The sequence below is a fragment of the Acanthaster planci genome, linkage group LG16 (genome assembly GCF_054643075.1).
Source record: "Acanthaster planci isolate LZ-2023a linkage group LG16, COTS_SCS, whole genome shotgun sequence".
Lineage (NCBI taxonomy): Eukaryota > Metazoa > Echinodermata > Asteroidea > Valvatida > Acanthasteridae > Acanthaster > Acanthaster planci.
The window spans coordinates 11,893,026-11,914,948 of NC_141792.1; the positions used below are offsets into that span (position 1 = coordinate 11,893,026).

General features: G+C 42.2%; 2 protein-coding genes and 1 long non-coding RNA gene across 3 annotated transcripts; 1 reads left to right on the forward strand and 2 right to left on the reverse strand.

Moving 5' to 3' along the window:
• Window positions 1-260: 260 nt before the first annotated feature.
• LOC147796506 (trypsin-3-like) lies at window positions 261-5,089 on the reverse strand. The gene is made up of 5 exons (XM_087147499.1): window positions 4,930-5,089; window positions 3,252-3,432; window positions 2,138-2,379; window positions 1,695-1,831; window positions 261-1,186 (listed from the first exon to the last, which is right to left on the reverse strand). Exons 1-5 carry the CDS (start codon window positions 4,970-4,972, stop codon window positions 1,001-1,003), a joined length of 789 nt encoding a protein of 262 aa, XP_087003625.1. The 5' UTR covers window positions 4,973-5,089; the 3' UTR covers window positions 261-1,000.
• Window positions 5,090-7,999: 2,910 nt separating this feature from the next.
• LOC110979016 (trypsin-3-like) lies at window positions 8,000-17,576 on the reverse strand. The gene is made up of 5 exons (XM_022234458.2): window positions 17,424-17,576; window positions 16,395-16,575; window positions 9,826-10,067; window positions 9,405-9,541; window positions 8,000-8,922 (listed from the first exon to the last, which is right to left on the reverse strand). The coding sequence occupies exons 1-5, from the start codon at window positions 17,464-17,466 to the stop codon at window positions 8,737-8,739; spliced, it is 789 nt and encodes a 262-aa protein (XP_022090150.2). The 5' UTR covers window positions 17,467-17,576; the 3' UTR covers window positions 8,000-8,736.
• Window positions 10,109-15,074, forward strand: LOC147796507 (uncharacterized). Its single transcript, XR_015428041.1, has 2 exons — window positions 10,109-12,260; window positions 13,560-15,074. It is a non-coding gene; the product is annotated as an uncharacterized LOC147796507 (long non-coding RNA).
• Window positions 17,577-21,923: the final 4,347 nt, after the last annotated feature.

Consider the following 21,923-nt stretch of genomic DNA (forward strand, 5'->3'; position numbering starts at 1 on the left):
ACCGGGTTCAGGAAGCTCGCTGCGTGACCTTTACTTTCAGGCTCTATACAGTGAGCGATTGCAGTACGTGTACATTCTAGAATACGTTTTTCACCTTTGACCTTTTAACTTTCAGATACGTTACGGCGAGCCCAGCCTTTCTCTCAGTCAGCAGTGAGGACGTCCTAGGGAACAAAATCTATTTGGAGACGTAAATAAGGCTAACTACAACTGCAGTCAGGTGACACACACCAAAATAAAACTGATGTTTCACTAGCAGGTTTTTTACATTCCCGTTTATTACTCATTTTATTTTTGCCATGTTAGTGTCATCGCTCCACGTTGATACCATTTTTTGTTACCAGAATGTTGATCAGCATAATTATAGAGGTCGCTGCTCAGCTTTACCACGGTAAAAGACATACCTTGTCTGCATCATTGTGTCTAGAGCTAGGTCTAAAGCTTCGCCGATCACAAGCTCGCAGGTACATGCTTGCAACAGGAATAGCCATTGCTCCAAGATATCCTGGACAGGATTGAACTTTATACATACATATGAGATTCGTTTGCGGCAACAAACTTCCACTTTTTTAACATCAAAATGCAATGGAAAGGACAGTTTGATTCGAAGGATACTAAACCGATTTGGTGCCCGATGCAATGCCTTAGTTACTGTCATTAATATGAATGTATCTGTTTTTTGACAGGCAGGGGCAACATTTACATGCCCTGCAGCAGATTATAATCATTTAATATTAAACATTTTCACTGGTTACCAGACTTGTCTTGAAATAGGAGCACGTGCTGCTACAGTGACATGAGTAATTGAAGGGTGGCGGGCAACGATTTAGAAATCTTGGCAACGGCTCACTAATTATTTAGTACAATCAAAGTCCTTTCACATAAGTTTATTTCCTTAATTACAACACTTCATGTTTCGATTTTAAGAGGGGGCAAATGATAGAATCATTTTCATAATCGAGAATCGTTGAAATGTCGAGGAATGCTGACTTGAAAGCGCCTAGCATGTCACGACATTTGATGTATAATACGCTATCCAGTCGCAGTATTTGGCAACTCGGGTGTACACTCCGGGGTAGTAGGGACTGGCGCAGCCGTTGCCCCAACTCACAATTCCCTCAAGCGTTGTGCTGCTGGAGTGACTGTTTTCGTAGAAGTTACTGACAATTGGACCACCACTATCACCCTAGAAGTGAACAAGACCATTAGACAGCGTGCGCTTGATTGTAGAAGGAGAGGGGGTTCTGATTTGTTTCATCAGGGGTGGACTTGGGATTTCATGGCTGGTGGTTCGAAATTTTTCTATAACTGAACACGCAAAGGAGATCCTTACACTATGCTTTTTACGTTAAAGGGGGTTGCAACCTCTAAGCTAAAAAATTAAGAAAAATAAGAAATGGATGGCAATGAGTGGGGGGGGGTCGTGACCCCCTCCATTGGACCCACGCTCGTCTATTTTGGTGACAGTTCTTTGGTGGTATTGGTCTGGCTCTGTGTCAGTCTTACCCAAGGCCTGACGAATAGTGACTTGGAGCCAACTTGCGAAAAGTCTTTGGAAATATAGATTGGAAACAGAGTCTTTGGGAGCGCTGTATTAGAGAGTCAGATCAGACAGACGGTCTGAAAGTTTGCACCCAGACCCGGTGTGCCTGTCGTGCCTGGCTTGTAGGGTGGTAACGGCTCGGTTTTCCTACCTGGCAGGAGTCTTTCCCAGATGCCGCAGCACAGATCATGTTTCTTGTGATACTGCCGCCGTAGTCACTGTTGCATGAGCTACGACTCACTCCGTACACCACCGCCTGTCTCAGTTTGCTCGGATAAGAGCCGCCGGCTGCATGGAAGATTGAACATGAATGGAAGCGAGTTGTTAATTGAGTCTGAACATTAACTGCTCCATATGCCCGTTTGTTGCCGCTCCAACGAGTAAAGAAATCACCTGTTGTGTCTTTCCCTTAATCAGACAGATCGTGCAGGTGACTTTTCAAACCAAGAGCACACCACAAAGAGGAAAACACTGCTCTAATTATGAGCTGCTTCGTTGGCTGTCAAGTAACACAAAACGACAGAGATACCAACATGTAATTACCAACATTGTACCTGTATTTTCACATCTAGCAAGGACAAGAACACGACTTACATGACAGGGCACCCCAGCCACTCACTAACAGCTTCTCGCCGCTTGAAACGTCTGATCCTGAGCTGGCAATCCTGATGGGCTGTACGGCACTCGACAGGCTTGCTGATGCGCTCAGGTAAACCAGAGCTATGTCATTATCGTAATTATTCGAATTGTATGACGGGTGAATGTACCACGAGCCTTTGATGATCTGTTGCTTGACTTCTAAGTCGTGGTATCCGAGGCCAACGTACACTGACCCTCTGCATTGGTATATGTGTACAAGAAATGGTATTTGTAACGGTGCGAGTAAATAAGTGGAAAGATGTTCGGTGCAAAATTGATAAATATTAACAAACACGTGAGATATGTTGCTAATGACTACTTCGTAATGTCACAATGACAATGCTGTTTTTTAGTGAGAGCCGTCGCTTTTCACATGAGTCTCGTACTGCTCTAGTATTGTTTAAGTCGTGTACACGCAGGAATCAGTGCATGCGCGCAGCATACCATCCAGCCCTACAGACGATGACGTTACCAGTTAACGGGTAAAATCTGCAAACGTACGGAGTCCACAATGCGTGAACAATGCAGGCCACATGCGTTTCACAACAGTGCCCCTCAAAGAGCTTGCAACGCATTGGCCAATCATAATGTGCGAATTTGTCCACCCAATGCGCGTTTGGAAGGTGCAGACAGATTCTCACGCATTGTGATTTGATTGGCCAACACGATGCAAACTCTTAGAGGCCCACTTTTGTAAATCGCCCGTACTGAGGGCAAGTACGATGAAAGTGAGGTGAAGAAGGAAACTGACGAGAACAGGGAGATGGGCCAAATGAGTCGCTGATGAGAACAACTTCTTCCAGGGATGGATTTGCGTCGGGGATTTTTTTGTCCTGCCCAAAGTGTGTTATAGCACTGTATACCTAGTGTTTTGCACCGGACAGTAAGTTGTGGGTTCGAGTTTCGCTCGATTACGCTTGTGGCTTTTAATAAGCCTTTGAGCGCAAACACTGAGTATACAGTGCTATAACACACGTCGGACGGGCCAAAAAAATCGTACATTATTTGATGAGACCAACATGAGTTACGTCAGTTGGGTCATAGGAACAACTATGCAAGGGGTTCTTACCCAGCACAGTGAGCGGCACTTACAACCCAACGTTTGCTGATGAGGGTTCCACCGCAGTACTGACTGTTAACCCCCCCAGTAGATGAAGCGAATAGAGCGACTTGGTAGGGGCGACTTTTATAAGGTGCCTCGACGCCACCGACGATCAATTTCCCCTCGTTTAGTCTGTCTGGTGAAAAGGCTGAAGGGAAACAGAAAACGTCTTATTGGCTGCATTCGAGTAGCTTAAATTCGTACTTTTGAACGGACAAACTGCAGGAATGCGCGCTGGTATCCAAGAAAACACAATCAGACCTGAGGTGCATCACATAATTTTTTTTTCAAGATGGCAGAAAAGTAAACGTTCAACATTTACTTGAATGATCCAAAATTTAGGCGCACTCTTGAGTATCGGGAGTGATATGTTCAAGTAAAGGCGAGTGGAGGTTTAAATTGAGTTTCGAATTAAAGACGAGAAGAGACCTGAACTTCGTCTACTTTTGTATCAGTGCACTCTTTGAGATTGGGGTAAAAATCATATACCAGATTGCACTAGCAATCACCTGATCGAAAAATTATGAGAACAGCATTTCTGATCGTTAGAAAATGTGTGTCAAATGACCACAAGAAAAAGTGTCTAAAAGTGGGTTTGTGAAAAGAAAAATGTACGGTAGCGATATCGAAGAAACGTTTGAGGAGTTGGATTCCGCCTCGGGTGTTTTAGGGTTAAAACATGGAGTCTGCTGTAACTCCATCAAAGTGCATTAGTTTATGAATTCGCGCATGCGCAAGAGTAACATATGGTCGTCGGCCTGAAAATTAATATTCTAGCAGACGACGCATATCGGTGAGGAATTTGTCCAGCCATTTCCCTTGAAGACCTCGTTTGTGAATAAATTGCCAAGAATCTATCAAATGGTGATATAAAATATTTTGTGATAAGAAAGATCTGCGGAAATTAATCAAAGAAGTGGAAAATGTCAATTTTACGACAAAGAATAATTATGAGAAATGCCGTTCGTTTTTCATGCAGATTCTAATTTCCGCACCGAGTCCGCCATGACCGACAGCGGTCAAAAATAAGATGTCCGGATTTAGGGCATTATGCACACGCACACGTCCATACACCTGGATACGAGTGCGTTTGGGTACGAGTTGACTTTTACTGCATTGCACTAATATGTACAACGACGTCAAATTGCCCGACTAAAAGGCCCAAACAAAAACATTCCATTCTCATCCATAAGGTTTCCTTCTTGCATGATACTCATTAGAGCGTTCATGATATTCCTCACCATTCACAAGTAGAGAAACGTGAGGAAAAACTCGGCAAAAATGAAAAAAATCCCCTCTACATGTTGGCTTCACTTTCAACTTCTGACTCTGTTACTTTGGAGGTACGTAAGAAAGACGTGCACAAATTTGGCCGGAAATAGATTTTTATCGTGTGCAAGTTAGCAACATAGATTTTTGTGTTTAAATACTAATCGGTATGGAAATGAGGGGTAAACAACTTTTTCTGATCTAGATGATGATGGATGACTTTTGGAGTCCACCTGCCCGAGTTAAGAGCAATTTTACTGGTTTCTGGCTATAGTGGGATTCAGTACGCATGCCCACAAACTAAGTGAGGGGCATGAACCTACGTGAGTACAGCCGGGGCAACCTGCTGGTCGCGGGCATTAACAACATAGCTTACCAAAAGCCAGTGAAAGGCAGGCGAAGAACACGAAGATCCTCATGGTGAGTGAAATGTCGAGTAGTTAAAAGGATGTTCGTCACTTGACTTCCGCGTACTCTCTCGGCTTAGTGGGCACCTGCCCAAACGAGACGGCGCCTTTTATTAAAGCCGTCGTCGGACGCGTCAGGCACTCAGCTGCATGGTGGAACTAAACAGCTGAGTATCTCACTGCAGCCCCGATAGTGACTGATAGCATGTTTCATCAACTTAATTTGGTGTCCCCGGAAGGCTGGATATTAGCTTTGTCAACACCTTTATCGCATCTTATCTTAAGTGACCAACTTGCGCCATCCTTCTTTCTGTGTCACGAATGGTTATCAAAGTGAAAGTGGTGACCGAAAACAGCAGCCCGCCATAAATTTGCACGCAAGCTTGAAAAATATTTTGTAGACTTAAGCAAGTTTAGGAGCGGACATTTGAACTCAATTTAGTTCGGCTCTTTGAAAATATCAGTTGAAGCTGATAACAGGGGATTGCAAACTTAAACTGTGACGTTGTCAAGACTCGGAGACTGAACGCTGAGCTATACTCACCGTCTACTCGAGCTATACTCACCGTCTACTCGAGCTATACTCACCGTCTACTAGACGGGTTTAATGGTGCATGTCTTCTCACGACTTGAAACTCAGCAGCTCTGGTACATAGCACCGCCATCTTAAACGTCAACCGGGTATATTTACCTGTTTAGATTTGCTTTTCACTGGAGGCAAATCGTATGCATGCAAACAAGATTTTCTGTTGAAGTGACAGAAGTTCGTGGGTCATTCTGACAGACCGAGAAAATACCATTATCTTTGTCCTATGTGTTTGCAGAAATTCAATGCTAATGGTAAGTATAGAACCTGGCTTCATATAAATTCCTTGTGGCCTTCGTTACACTCGGGTTTATAGTTTATATAATAAACAGCCTCTGTTTGCGGGAGATAATTTCAAGATACTAGTGGGAATTCTTATGGCAAACTATATAATGCCAACCTCGTTATGACTTTTATCGTCAATAATACTTCCTGCCTTCCCTATCAAAAAGTGATAAGCCAAAAAACACGGCAACTATCCACGAACCCAAATCAGTCGTGGAGGAAAACAAGACTCGGCAGCATTAAGTACTATACCATTTAAAATACTGATCACAGCCCTTTTGCTCGCATCTCGGACTGACGTCATCATGACGTGATTGGTGATAGTGCAGAAAGATTCGCTTCCCATTTTGTGCACTTAATTGCATACCAGGGCCGGGTCAATGCATTTTTTGTGTCTATGTGAGTCGGGGACTCGAAGATAATTATCTTTTGTCACGTATATTGCTGCATTTTTGCTACTCTATACCATTTTTTGTAATGACGTCGACGGGAGTTAGTGTTCCTGGCTGCTTTCTTCTTTGTTGTTTATAAGGTTGAAAAAAAATTGTAATAAACCAAATGAAAATTTTTCAATATGTAATAAGCATCCCACAGTATTGGTCTTACAAATGCATGCATGCACGTAACCATTTATCTCGTGTACAAAAAAAGCCCAGTGCTTTTACACTAAAAGTTATTTTGCACAAAATCACGAAAACAATGAATACCGCGTAATGTCTTGATCTTGAAGAGAATGTGATAATCTTTCACAGAAAATTTCTCTGTTTGACGATGGCTCAAACATATGGTAAATTCCTTGACCAGCCCTTGCATGGCGCTTGCCATCTCATGAGAGAAAAGTCCCAATGTACAGAGTTAATGTAACTAACTCCCCCAAGAGCCCCCTTACGTGTTGTAAAAGTACCCTTGGTGCCATGTACGATTAAACTAGCCCTCACTGAAATAACATCCGAATCTCTTGTCTGGAGCTAGGTCTAGGTTTTCACTCCATTGTAAATGCGTGGAGATGCGTAGACAGTAGACCTAGCCGTAGCTCTGGAAGCCCGTTTTGGACACGGCCTAACTCCCATTAAAACACTCTTCCTTCTCTAATTCATTATGCAAACACTATTTTAATTACCCTGGAACAGATAAGCGTTTACTAGTAAGACTAAACAGCGCCCTCTGCCGACTCTAAACCTGCAGAAAAAGTTACTCTCACTGTTAAATCTGCAAAGTACTTAAGTGTAAGCTTGGTTGTGAAACCCTGTGGTTGATTAAATTAACAGTATTTTCGGATTATTAAGGGGGACTTACTCCTGTGCTATTTGCATTTGGAGACCTGAAGGTGTTGTTCTGTCTACATGAAAATGGTCTGTGTGGCAGTCGTGATCGTCGGAAGTGAAATATCTGTCCTTGCTGTTTAAAAGAAAGTTAACCGGGGTAGTCATCTTGTCATCCACCGGTTGTGACAAGTGGAAGGAATAGAACTAGCAGTTATGTCAAATGTAGGGTGTACATGTATTAATGAATATAAAACTTGCCAACCAACTGAATGTACAGAGCAAATTGCAGTAATATTTCAAGGGACAGGTTGTAATGGAGTAATAAAATAGGAAAATCTTTTGCATAAAAACAAGTGGACTTTAAATGCTGGAACTGAATGGGGTAGAATATCCCAAACTGAAACTGTAATTTGGGGTAAAATCATGAAGGCGAGGCACGTTGTTAAGCAGCCAGTCCTTCAACAGTGATCACCAGACAACTATCAGTCAAGATGAGGTGCCTCAAGTTGTGCCAGAAATGCTTGAAGTCGCTCTACCCTTCTATGATAAACTTGGCATACGGCGTCTCCTCGCATCTTAAAAAAAGTCCGAGTGTTACTTATGATAACCAAGTCAAGCAGTTCATCCAGATTGTGTACGTGAATGTTTTAATATCTGGGTGTATTATTTGTCTTTAATTGTAAATGTTTTCTCCATATATTTAAATCTTTAAAAACAATATTCTCTGATCTAGTTTGCGACATATATATACACACTTTAGGGAAGGTGTATGTTTCAGACTGTGGGCCCAGCCTGTTTCTCAGACAGCGGTGAGGGCGTCCTAGGGCACAAAGTCCGTTTTCCGACGTTCATAAATTGGGGCTAGTTACAACTGCAGGCAGGTGACACACAGCAAAATAAAACTAACGTTTTGTTATATTGATTTTATTTCTTGCCATGCTAGTTTTATCGCCCCACGTTGACATTTTTCTTTGTTACTGGAATGTTGGCCTACATAAAGAGGTCGCTGTTCAGCTTTACTACAGTAAAAGAAAAAGACCTTGTCTGAATCATTGTGTCCAGAGCTGGGTCTAAGGCTTCGTTGATTACAAGCTTAGGGGCACATGCTTACAGTAAACGTAGCCATTGCTCCATGAAGACCATTCGGACACGATTTACCTTTGGACGTGTCCGATATCAGATTTGTTTGTAGGTACGAACTTCCACTTTTTTCAACATCAAAATGCGATGGAAAGGACAGTTCGATTTGAAGGAAACTAAACTATTTTGGTGCCCAATGCTATGCATTAATAACTACCATCGAATGTGTCTGATTAATTGAAAAGCAGGTGCTTCATTTACATGCCTTGGAGCAGACTATAGTCATCATTTAATACTGAACATGTTAACTCCTTATCAGACCCGTCTTGAAATAGGAGCACGTACTATGCTACAGTAATGAGTGACTGAAGGCTTGCACCAACAAATCTTTTAAACGGCTCACTCATTACTAAGTTCAATCAAAATCCTTTCACAGAAGTCTGTTTCCTTAATGATTACACTTCATGTTTGGCTGTTATATTAAGAAGGAAGAAATGATAGAATCACTTTCAAAATATTGAGAATGATGGAAATGCCGAGGAATGCTGGATTGGAAGCGCCTAGCATGTCACTGCATGTGACGTCTTACTGGCTATCCAGTCGCAGTATTTGGCTACTCGGGTGTACACTCCGGGGTAGTAGGAACTGGCGCAGCCGTAGCCCCAACTGACGATTCCCTCAAGCGTTGTGCTACTGGAGTGACTGCTTTCGGAGAAGCTGCTGACAATTGGACCACCACTATCACCCTAGAAAAGAACGAGACCACCAGACAAAGTGCACTTGATTGTAGAAGGAGAGGGGGTTCTAGTTTGTTTCATCAGGGGTGGATCCAGATCTTCTGGCTGGTGGTTCGAAATTTTTCCCTAATGAAACACGCAAAGATTCCTACACCCGTGCTTTTCAAGTTAAGGGGGGTTGCACCTTTAGGCAAACAATAAGAAATGTATGGCAATGGGGGGGGGGATGACCCCCTCCCCCGGACCCACACCTGTCTCTTTCGGCTAAAATACTTTGGCGATATTGGTGTGGCTCCGTGTCAGTCTTTCCCAAGACCTGGCGAAGAGTGATTCAGAGCTAGTTTGTGAAAAGTCTTTGGAAATTTACAGTGGAACAGAGTCTTTGGGAGCGCTACAGGTGAGACCCAGATCATACGGACAGTCTGAGAGCCTGCACCCTGACAGGCATATCTGCCTGCCTTACTTTTGGGTTGGTTGCGGTTCGAAGTTACCTGGCAGGAGTCTTTCCCAGATGCCGCAGCACAAATCATGTTGTTTGTGATAATGCCGCTATAGTCACTGTTGCATGAGCTGCGACTCACTCCGTACACCACCGCCTGCCTCAGTTTGCTCGGAAAGTAGCCGCCGGCTGCATGGAAGATTGAACATGATTTGGAGGAAGTTGTTATTGTATCTGAACATAATTACTGCTCCATATGCTCGTATGCTACCATTCCTGCGGGTTAAGGAAATATTTGTGTCTTAAGCAGACAGATCATTTGGTGACTATTCAAACCAAGGGCAAACCATAAGAAGGAAACCGCTACATGTGCTGCTTTGTTCACTGTCGAGTAACAGACAACGACGGAGATAACAATGTGCAATTTCCAACATTGTACTTTCACATCTAGTAAGGACAAGAACACGACTTACATGACAGTCTACCCCAGCCACTCACTAACAGCTTCTTGCCGCTTGAAACGTCTGATCCCGAGCTGGCAATCTTGATGGGCTGTACAGCATCCGACAAGCTTGCTGATGAACTCAGATAAATCAGAGCTATGTCATTGTCGTACGTCTTGGAATTGTGTGACGGGTGAGCGTACCACGTGCCTTTGATGATCTGTTGTTTGACGTCTAAGTCGTGGTATCCAAGCCCAACGTACACCGGCCCTCTACATTGAATACGAGTAGAAGAAGAGGTAAGCTATTTGTAAATACCCAGGAGAAAATTCCAGTTGACTCCCATTGAATCCCATTGGATTTTTCAATGGGACCCAATAGGACTCAAGTGGATACAATAGGACCGAATGGGATCCCATTGGTTTCAATGGGACATATTCACACAGACTTATCATTCCAGTTGAATCCCATTGAGTCCCATTGGTCATTTTAATGTCACCCATTGGTTTCCAACTGGATTCCAACTGGATACAATGGGACCGGATGTGACCCCATTAGTTTCAATGGGACATATTCACACAGACTTTACACCCCAGTTGAATCCCATTGACTCCCATTGGTCATTTTAATGTCACCCATTGGTTTCCAACTGGATTCCAACTGGATACAATGGGACCGGATGTGACCCCATTAGTTTCAATGGGACATATTCACACAGACTTTACACCCCAGTTGAATCCCATTGAGTCCCATTGGTCATTTTAATGTCACCCAATTGTTCCAACTGGATACAATGGGACCAGATGGGATCTTATTTGTTTCAATGAAAGATGTTCATGTGGACTTTACATTCCAGTTGAGTCCATTTTTTGGTCATTTAAATGGCACCCAGTAGGTTCTAATTGGATACAATGGGGCTGAGTGGGATCCAGTTGGTTTCATTGGGAGACATTCGTGGAGTTTACATTCCAGTTGGGTCCCTTTTAGTCCCATTGATGTGTTAGTGGCACCCAAATAGGTTTTAAATCGATACAATGGGGCCGAGTGGGATCCCATTGGTTTCAATGGGAGACAGTCGTGGACCCAATAGGTTTTAATTGGTTAGAGTGGGAAATTTTAGACTTGCAATCCATTGAGTCATGTAATATGGGAACTAACTGACTCAAATGTTCTGATGTAAGATAATCGGACTTGACTGCATTTAATGAGACGCAACTGCACCAAAGATGGTTTTTATTAGGTCTGTACTTGATTTAAAGGGACTTAATGGATTCTCTTGATTATTGAGACATTTCAAATGGACGCCGCATAGTGGAATCACACGTAATAAGATTCTTTTTTTTTTATTAACCCGACTTAACAGGAATTTCTTACATTTACTCATTTTACTGATATTTAAAATCGTAAAATTTACTTCAGTTAATAAAAAAATAAAATGAAACCTCACTGGCCGATAAGCGTACGGGAAAATTAATTAGCACGCCTTTGTAAGCGTCGTTTGCAAATGACTTTTTTTCGTCAGGGTCAACAGTCGCGCGCGCGGTCGATCGTACCAACATGTACATAGTGGGTGCACTGAACCAATTCAAGCTCCATTGAAAATAGTGTAAAATCAACCAAGTTTGGAGCCCCATGGCAGGCAACTGAAGTCCCTGGGGCCTCTCAAACAAAAAACAATGTGTTGTGTGGTCCTTCAGATTTCATTTGATTTTCAATTTTTAGTAGGTTAACCAATGAATTTTTTAATTATCCGCCCAAAACAAACTCAGAAGGTTGCCAAGCCCTCCCAGCGGCCATTTTTCAAATGACATCCCTCACCTTCCTCGGGCTCTTCTGACTAATTTTCAGTCCCATTTTTGTCTGCTTTGCCCCCAGATGGGTGCCCTTGAATCTACAGAGATGATCCTGGGCCACATTGACACAATCCCACCATTTCTTGGCCCAAACAGACCCCTCTTTTTGAAACAATCTCTGGGGTGTAGTTTTTGTGCGGCTCGGCCTGGCGGAGAATTTTCCTTGAATTGGGACACTGCACCCTAGTTATATAGGAATCGTCACGATGCGGTCGTCATTAAGTCTGGTTCCCAGAACGGACTCATGCTGGACACTGGCAGCTCATAGGGCACGGAACCATACCACGTTCCCAGCGCATGTCATGCATACGTGGCACACACGCGCAGCTTTTGAATTGTCTAGAACTAGTATATAAAACCCTAACAGTAACATCGGTCAGTCAGAGATATGGCTTCGACCATAAAATTTGCCTTTGTGAGGTACTTAAAGGACAACGAGAAGGACATTGTTCCTATACATTACATCAAGAACTTCAGACTAACTGCAGCGAAGGACTTTGACTCAGCGAAAGCGTATTTAGTACAGTGGCGTGGTGACGTGGCAAGCCCTGTGTAGCAGCAGTGACGAGGACGTGTACATGTACTACAAGGCTCAGATACTGATGCTTGGAGGTAAGCCCCACTGTTTTATGAATGGTTTATTTAAAAAGACTCTTGCAGCAAAAATAGCTCAATTGCAGTCATTTTTACAATAAATAGATAGATACACCAGTTGTAAAAATATTTGACTTTAAGAATAAGAAACTTTTGTGTGGCATATACATGTACCTCCGGGCGCTAAACCTACCTCCGTCTCGCCCGCATGGGGAGTTCAATATTTTTATGGGGGTCGGAGGATAAGTGTAGCAACATGATGCCACTTTGTAAACTGGAAAATCCCCACGTTTTTGGCTCATAACTTGTCCTTCATTAACTTTGTCCACTTGCATGTAAACATGAGTATGAGTAGAGTTTATGGGAAAGTCTTTCATTTTGTTGGAACACAATTTCGCATTTTTAGGCCTATGTACATCCAATACGGGGTGCACACATTAAACTCTTAGTGCGTGGCTGTCGTTCTGACAGTCTTAACACCATGAACATGCTTCCCATTTCTTACATGTCTAAATTCTATCATTACGACACTGAACTGCGCAAGCACGATGACGTTACTGTTTTCTAAAATTCAAACTACTGCCGAGCAAAAGTTGTGGGCGAGTGACTAAGGCGTTTCGAACCCACATGGTGTGAGAGTTCTAATCGGCATTTGGACCTTTTTTTTAAATTTCAAGTTTAAGGCCTAGAGGCCCTACCACTACCAGAATTTCTTTTTGTTGGATACTAATTGTGTAAGCACTGAAAGCAGGAATCTCTTTCTTTCCTCATCTGAGGCTTATTGGAAGATTTTTTTTAGGGAAATGAAATCCGCACTAAAGTTAGTATGCTTACGCAGTTGCAGTGCTATGTAACGATGTACATGTACATGTAGAAAAAGGCCAATGTGTTACACATGCCACGATAGCAGCTGCCCATTAAAAATGCACTCAGTTGACCAGACTCCATGAAAGACTTTCCCCACAAACTTCTCATACTATAGTGCTCACATGCAAGTGGACTCTACACATAAATGTATGAAAGACAACAGTCAGAAATGTATTTTTTTCTGGTTTCAAAAGTGGCGTCAGGTTGAAACATTTATCCCATTTTGCACATAACAGATCAACTCCGAATTCAAATCCCAACCAAGTCTGAACACATAATACTGTGACAATGAAATTTAATTGGAGTGGCCCCAACTTATGAGGTGGCCCTAACTTGAGTTTAGTTGTTGTCTTAACTGCTGGAGAAACATGTTGAATGCCTGTCATGATTGCTATATGTAGTTAGCCTGTGTCATTGAATTTGATGTGGTACTACATTTTGTGAAAACAGCTACCCGACAGGAACTTGAACAGAAGAAAGAAGCCTCCCGAGTTAGAATCCCAAAGGTGTTGGACACAAGTGTGGAAAGTTCTTCCTCTGAGGATGAATGTGAAGTCATTCAAAAGGAAACAGCAAAGATCCGTGTAAATTATGGTTTCAGGTCAACTCGGTCTCAAACAATTTGATCCTAAGTCAACTAAGCAGAAAAGTTGGTTGCAGGTCAGATTAGTCCCTTTCAGAAAATTAAGGAAAGGGGTCTGATGATTTACATACAAACAGTAAGGCAAAGTTTTAAAAAACATATTTAGCTTCCTCCCTCTGTGGAGAAAAGGAAGGAGGAGGCCCCCTTTTTTGTGTGGTTTTTATTAGTCCTCCAGCCCCCTATTTTGCAAGATGACCACCAGCTTTATTAAATGTGCCCAGTTGGACTCAGCTTTTCAAGGGCTTACATCTTTCCTCCACATTTTTGGAAAAACATTTTTTTTTTGGTTTTTAAACTTTTTTGAAAGAGGCAGCCCCCTTAAAGGAAGTGGGCGGGGACGATAATCATGTATGTTTTTTTACTTTGCCTAATAGGAAGTCAGGGCACATTGTCACACAGTGTTCAATAAACGTGTACATGTAATTGTGGCTCATGCATGGACTAATTACCCTGTCAGTTTGTTTGCAATATTATGAAATCTTGGGAGGATTTATGGATGAGTTGTATTAAAGTAAGATGTTAATGTGTTTCCATTCACAGAACGGGCCACGTATTATTTCCTTTGTAACGACAAAAGCACAGTATTTTTACTTTGTTTTATATTGCTTGATTCCCATTCTTTGCCAGACTCAATGTGTGTCATTGTAACCCATATTTTATAATTTAAGAAGACAATATTTTTGCATTCACTGTGGTTATTGCTATTGTTTGTGAAAGTAATTTTACAGGAATCACCTTCTTTAGAACTTGCCATTTATTTAATTGCATTTATTTAAGCCAATGTATCTTTGCGGGTGAAAATTAGACATTGAAAACATTATTGCAAACGGGTGAAAATTAGATTTTGAAAACATCACTGCAAACAGGTGAAAATTAGATATTGAAAACATCATTCTTGAGTAATGACTGGAAAACTTGCCATTTTTAGTCCATTGTTTAATTGCATGTATTTATTAAATGTTTAAATTCCTTGTAACTATCAGAAACACCATAACTGTCTTGATAATTTGCCATTTCTACATTCATTTTGCATTTCTGTAAACCAATTGTAGTTTTCAAAGTGACCAGATTTCTTTCAGTCATCAACTGGAAACAAGGTTTAAAAGAATTGCTTGACTAAAATCTTGCCATGGTTTAGCCAATTCCTATTTTATTTTTGTAAACATGCCACCTTTGTAAGGAGGACTTCACTGCTACTTGCCGCATCAAGGACTGACCATCAATGAAGTTTTAAATTTTACATTCTTTAGATTTGTAAGTCAGTCTACTTATTACCAATTAACTCTTAGTTTTCAAGATATTCATTACAATATTTAATCACATACATACTTGTCTTGTGTCGCTGCTTCACAAGTGTTCTATACATTACCAATGGGATTCTATCAGTGAGCCAGTGGGACCAATGGGATATCACTCAATGGGGTTTTTAATATTCGATAGGAACCAATGGGATTTTATTCAGGGGGACATATGGGATACGTCAATGGGACCCTATGGGTTATATCGATGGGATATGTCAATGGGACCCAATGGGTTATATCAATGGGATATGTCAATGGGACCCAATGGGTTATATCAATGGGATATGTCAATGGGACCCAATGGGTTATATCAATGGGATATGTCAATGGGACCCAATGGGTTATATCAATGGGATATATCAATGGGACCCAATGGGTTATATCAATGGGATATGTCAATGGGACCCAATGGGATATGTCAATGGGACCCAATGGGTTATATCAATGGGATATGTCAATGGGACCCAACGGGTTATATCAATGGGACCCCAATGGGATATGTCAATGGGACCCAATGGGATATGTCCCAAATTCCACGATAATCCCATTGGGTCCCATTGCATGAGTCCCATTAGATGGGACCCAATGGGTTCCCATTGGGTCAATGGGACCCAATGGGAATTTTCTCCTGGGTACGGCGTTAGAAGGAACCAGTGGAAAGACATACAGTGTAACTGAATAAACATTAAACACAGTAATGGAGATTCGAGTCCGGACTCGGCTCCGACTCGGGTCGTTTTAATTTGGACCCGGCTTGGCTTGGACCCGGCTAGTGGCTGACTCGGACTTCCTACTGGACTCGAATCCAGTCCACTCAAAACTCTATTTAAAATTCAGAAATTTTACTGGAAAAACTGCCCGCATCTGTTGTCCATAATTGTTTGGTTACAGCCCGGGATCGGCGCACGACCGATTAGACAGAGTTTCCTGTGCAGTGCAGCGTAAAAAGATTTTCATCAAGAATTAACTTGCTCACAGTTAGTCTTCTTCTCGTGACTCGAGCCAATCATCATTGCACATCAGATAGGGAGTGACAGTGACACCATAAATTCCTTTATACACATTTAGTCGATACTTCATTAATGATTTTTTTTTAAATCTGTAAATATAATATGTCCAGATTAAATTCGGTACACAAACAGTTTGTCCATCATTTTGGAATCACTGGACAGGTGAAACATTTTGGACATGTTAGGACTGGCATAAAGTTTTTGTGCACCTGACACCGCGTAATGAAATAGGCAAAGTTGACTGGTGACCTGTCCAACTTTAAACGAGTTTAATTAAGCGAGCTCAACTGGGTGATGATTAAGCACAACAATGCCGGGGGTACATACTTACCCAGCACAGTGAGCGGCACTTACAACCCAACGTTTGCTGACGAGGGTTCCACCGCAGTACTGACCGTTAAACCCTCCAGTAGAGGAAATAAAGAGAGCGACTTGATAGGGGCGACTTTTTAAAGGTGCCTCGATACCGCCGACGATCGATTTCCCCTCGTTTAGTCGGTCTGGTGAAAACGCTGGAGGGGAATAGGGCGAGTGTGCACGAGTGATCTAAAATGTAGGCGTACGCAACACATTTCTGCACTCTTGAGCATGGAGAGAGGACCGCACAAACTCACTCATAAATATGCCCAGGTAAAAGCGACTGGTGGTTTAAACTGAGTTTCGAACTGAAAACGAGAAGAGAACTGAACAGGATTTTTTTCTGTTTTCTTCAGATCACATCGGTGCACCCATTGAGATCGAGGTTGAAATTAACACCAGACAGCAAAATTACCAGAATTCTCTGATATGAGTAAGGGTGCAAACTGATCCAAAGCCCTCGTAGACAGAAAACTGGTGCGGCTATTCGGTCAAAGGCGGAAACGCATGGTTCAACCTTCAAAGAGCCGGGTTAGTTTGGACCAGCCACAGCCAAAAAGATTCCTCCCCTCCCAAAGAACTCTACTGTCACTCACCTGATCGTTTTAAAACTTAGCACGCATTTAAAGACACCATTGTCAAGACGAACAAATGTTAATTAGATGTGACAAAGGTTCCTGATGTTGTAGTCATTGAAATTCACGACCACAAACGTTTCCGCCCGCGTGCGTGGAACATGGAATGAGGAAAAATTGCTTTTTGGCCGACCTGTCTCGGAAAAAATATACATTTTGCAAGAACAGCATGTCTGATTGTCATAAGAATTTGTGTCACAATGACTGTACGATGTTACTTTAGTGTCTGAGGGTGGGTTTGTGAAACTTGAAATGTACGGTGACGATATTGGAGAAACGTTTGAGGGGCTGGATTTCACTTCGGCTGTTTTAGGGTTAATAGTCAGCTGAAACTTCATCAGGTCACAGGCATTAACAAAATAGCTTACCAAGTGCCAGTGAAAGGCAGACGAAGAACACGAAGATCCTCATGGTGAGTGAATTGTCGAGTAGTTAAAAGGATGTCCGTCACTTGACTCCTGTGTACTCTCTCGGCTGTATTGAAGCCCTGCCCGAATGGGACGGCGCCTTTTATTAATATCCTCGTCGGGCGTGTCGTGCACTCTGCTGCATGGTGAAACTAAACAGCTGAGTATCTCACTGCAGCCTGATAGTGACGCATGTTTCATCAACTTCATTTGGTTTCCCCGGAAGGCTGCATATTAGCTTTGTAAATACCCTTATCGCTTCATATGTTTTGTGACCAATTTGTGTACTCCCTATATCTCTTTTCACATGTGGTTATCAAAGTGAAAGTGGTGACAGAGTGTAGCAGCCGTACATTTGTACGCAAGCTTAAAAAATTGTCACAGATTCGAGCGAGGTTTTAGGAGTGAACTTCATTTGTGTGGTACTTGGAATAAAAATAATATCAGTTGAATATGATAATAGGAGAGGGCAAACTTAAAATGCAAAGTTGTCAAGAGTCGGAGACTGAACGCTGCACTGTACGCATGCCGTCTGTGAGACGGGTAGGCGTATAATGAGGTCTTCCCACGACTTGGAACTCGGCAGCTGACTGCTAAGGACCCCCATTCTGAACCGTCAACCGAGGATATTTACCAGTTTAGATTCGCTTTTTGTGGGAGGCAAACCGTGCCACACGAACAGTATTTCCTGTCGACGTGACAGAAGTTCATGAGCCATTCTGACAGACCGAGAAAAAAGTCACCAATAAAAAGCCCTGTACTTGAGTGTGAGTTTGGCATAGTAATGTAAATAGTTGAGACATAAATCACCGTTTCGATTGCTATTCACAGAGCCACACTTTAAAATAGTTCATTATCATGATTGTCCGTTTTGAATCTCGAAAGGATCAGTAATTCACACATTGTTATTTCTTAATGTTGCTGTGCCGCGGAGTATACATGCAGTTGTAACATATGTGAAGCGCCTTTGCGAAAGCTTGTGTTTTGTAAATAAAGAAGTGTGGCCCCGGTATCAACTGCACGTGTCCCCTTGTTACTGTCCCCGTTCGTCGACGTTGTTGTGCTGCGGGCCAGGCGGTAAACTGCCGCCAAAACGACTCAACGTCACCGGCCTTCTAAAGCTAGACCGCTCGCTGACGTGGGCTGGTCCGACGGGGTAGCAGACTCCAAAAGACGACACTGCCACCGTATTGTTGCCGTGACTGACTACACAAGTACATGTACGCGTCGCTTAGGATTTTTTGTCTTCTATACGGATGGCCATCACGATTTTATTCGAATATCAGATAAAAAGGAATGTACTTAAGCTCAGCCGTTTATAGAAACAGAAACTCAGTTAAAAATAAGTTTCAACGTTCAGCCACTTAATGAAAATGACACAAAACAGCGCGAAAGACTGGTTCCGAATTACCGAACTTCATTCGAGAGGGTATCACTTAAGGTCTAAATACCAGACTGTGTAAATCACTTCGTGGAAATAAAACAGCATTGTCTACACGTTCCACAAAGTGACCTATTGCAATGCGTTAGTCCGAGAAATAATAATGTTAAGTTTCAGAGAGGAAGGTCAACAGTTTTAATTTACCCAAATCAATTTGTTAGCCTTTCAGAGAACCTATAAGTTTTGAATTTTCAGAAAATAAAGATTTTCTCATGCATAACAAGCTTAAAACCAAAATTCGAAAACTGAGGTCAGCTCGTGGTATTGTAAACAAAGATGATTCCAATCCATGTACTCAGTTTTCAGCACCTATACCTTTGTCATAATGTATGCAGTAATTCATTGCTAATGGATGAGTAGAACTTGGCTCTTAACCGTTCGTTACACTCGGTTTTATAGTTTATATAAGGACAAACAGCCTGCGTTTGCAGGAGATAATATGACGATACTAGTGGGAATTCTTATGGCAAACTACAAATGGCAAACTTCGCTAATAATGACATTTATCATCGATAATACACGAACCAAAGTCAGTCATAGTCGAAAGCAAGTGCACTGACGTTGAGTACGTCTTAGAAACTGGCCTTCAAGAGCCCTGAACTCGACCAAGAGAGGGTGAAATTTTACTTGCAACGGAGGCTCCTTTGGTAGTGACTGTGCATCGCTGGTTCACGAACGACTATGAAACGCAAACATTGCCGTCGCATCGCTACCAACAAAATGAACACTCGAGTCTCCATTTTATTGGTGGACTTCTGACCAACATGGTTCTTTTCAGCCGATGAAAGGGTGCTTCTGCTCAAGGCGGTATAAAAAGATATTTGTTCACAGATCTGTCAGTGAGGGAGCGTGGAAGGGCCATATTTCCATATCTTTCCGAGACCATTTGCGAGCCACGGCAAGATATCTGAGAGCCGTGCGCCCACAGGGAAATGAACAGCTGGGTATTACTTTCCCGGGATAAAAATGCACGTCATGCGATATAATCATAAAAGATACATTTTTTTCTGATCAACATTATTTGAATGGAAATAATTACCCTCCTGCAGCACCAATCCCGCTTAATATGTCACCGGTGTGCAAATAAGTTTCCTGCATATCAGTCCGATACAGCATGTTCACGGCGAGGTGGAATGAATACATATCTAAACCTGAAGTCGCGGTGACGTAAATGCGTGAACACTGAGGGGTAAATAACACAAGGTTAGCCTGACACATTTGTAAATTCCCTTCCCAGTTTGATCAAACCATAACCTACACGGTTCCGGTGGTTATAGCTTATTGAAGATGTTTCAAGTCCGACATGTTGCAATCGCAGAAATAGCTATTTAGGGCCGAAAAGAATTTCCTATATCAGTAAAATGCCACGCTGGTAACAGTTCCACAAATGCCGAGTTGGATGCATGGGTCACATTTATTTGTACTACGCAGCGGCACCTCATACATGGCGAAGCACAACAAAAGGCACACAGATAGACACAAGAGCCGTCCGCCGAGCTCATTGATAAAAGTTATATACTCAAATTATTCTATATAAGAGGGTCCTGAGAGCCATGGAATTGGAGAATGAAAGAAAAATGAGACTGAACGTCAGGCCTGGACTCGGGGGTTCCAATTCTTAGCAATTTGGATGCATTCGCGTCCGAGAGTGGCACTATTTAGGCGTTTTGCAGAGGAATGCATTTTCAAAATGACTACTTCTCCGGGTAGTGAAATTTCGTTCATAGGGGGGGTCTACTTTGGGGGAGAATTTCTAAAAAATCCATCTGTCAACCCACTAAAAATTGAAAGGAACATGTCGAACATCGTTTTTCTGAATACCTGTGAGAGTTGTGAGTATTTTTAAATACATGTACTTGTGGAGTATGGGGATTTATCACTGCTGTCTATGGGAGTTTATTTGCTGCGGTGCACCCACAGAAGACAGCAGACGACTATATACATGTATCACCCCTTACAGAAGACAACAGCATGCAGACATACGACAGAACACAAATCTTACTGTGGAATCCTTCCAAATTTTATAGCATCTATTTGTAATTAAATACGTTCAATCAACTTTTACAACACGAACAAATTACTAAAAACTATTCGGCGTTGCTACAGAGACAAAACTTTAACAGGATCTCCTGGCCAACAAGAGCACACACCATTCCAAACCCGTCTTGTCCACACTGTGTCGACAGTGACATGAGTTTTAAATTTGACGACAAGCCTTATCTGCACATGAGTATTTCTTGGTGCCACTGCGCAGATCCTTCTCCATGGCAATGATGGCCATTGCGTTTGCTCCATCGCAACAATCGCGGTTAGTTTTGATGAATACTGCCCTCTGTTGACGACTTAGCCCATACTCGACTAGTTGCGCGTCGAATTTTTAAATGCCACAAGTCGCTCGCCTGTACGTAAAAGGATCCGAACAAAGACGGGCATCATGCCACACATACCAAGGCAGTGTGCATTCTGTGATCAAAATTGCACTTGCACAAATTTAGCCAGTGTGATGCTTGTTTTTACGTGTTATTAATTTTACAGACTTCACTTCGCATGGTATTTATCCATTGATTTGATAATAACTAGGTCTACAGCTATTCATGCTTCGGTAATACAGTATAATTATTGTTCTATTTGTTTCGCTTGGTAACATATGTATATTCATTCCTTTCCTAGGAAAAATTCTCGCTCGTTTTTGAATTGTCTCTTGTGAGTCATTCCTTTTTTCTCTGTTAATACTTGACACTAATGTATGCGGCCCATGTATACCGACGTTGCTTTTTTATATCATTCCGTATCTCCCTTTTCGCTGGTAGTTTTTGTGGCTGTGTGTCGTTCGCGCAGTGTTTGACATGTGCTTATGTTTTTCTCATTTACTGTCTGTCTTTTGTGGTCTAGGGTGGAGTACACTGACAGTGACAGGACTCGGACTGGTGTGTTTGTAAACTGAAGTAAAATGTCTTCTCTGCGAAGTTTAATCGATTTGATTCGACAACTTTTATATTGTATTTTTATACCAGTTGGCT

Excerpts from the sequence above, each read along its gene's own strand:
- LOC110979016 (XM_022234458.2), bottom strand. The coding sequence starts at position 17,466 with ATGAGGATCTTCGTGTTCTTCGTCTGCCTTTCACTGGCACTTG. Across the intron at positions 10,068-16,394 it reads AGTGCCGCTCACTGTGCTGG|AGGGCCGGTGTACGTTGGGC; the intron begins GTAAGTATGTAC and ends TATTCAATGTAG. Across the intron at positions 8,923-9,404 it reads CTGGGAAAGACTCCTGCCAG|GGTGATAGTGGTGGTCCAAT; the intron begins GTAACTTCGAAC and ends GTTCTTTTCTAG.
- LOC147796506 (XM_087147499.1), bottom strand. The coding sequence starts at position 4,972 with ATGAGGATCTTCGTGTTCTTCGCCTGCCTTTCACTGGCTTTTG. Across the intron at positions 3,433-4,929 it reads CTGCCTTTCACTGGCTTTTG|CCTTTTCACCAGACAGACTA; the intron begins GTAAGCTATGTT and ends GTTTCCCTTCAG. Across the intron at positions 2,380-3,251 it reads AGTGCCGCTCACTGTGCTGG|AGGGTCAGTGTACGTTGGCC; the intron begins GTAAGAACCCCT and ends ATACCAATGCAG.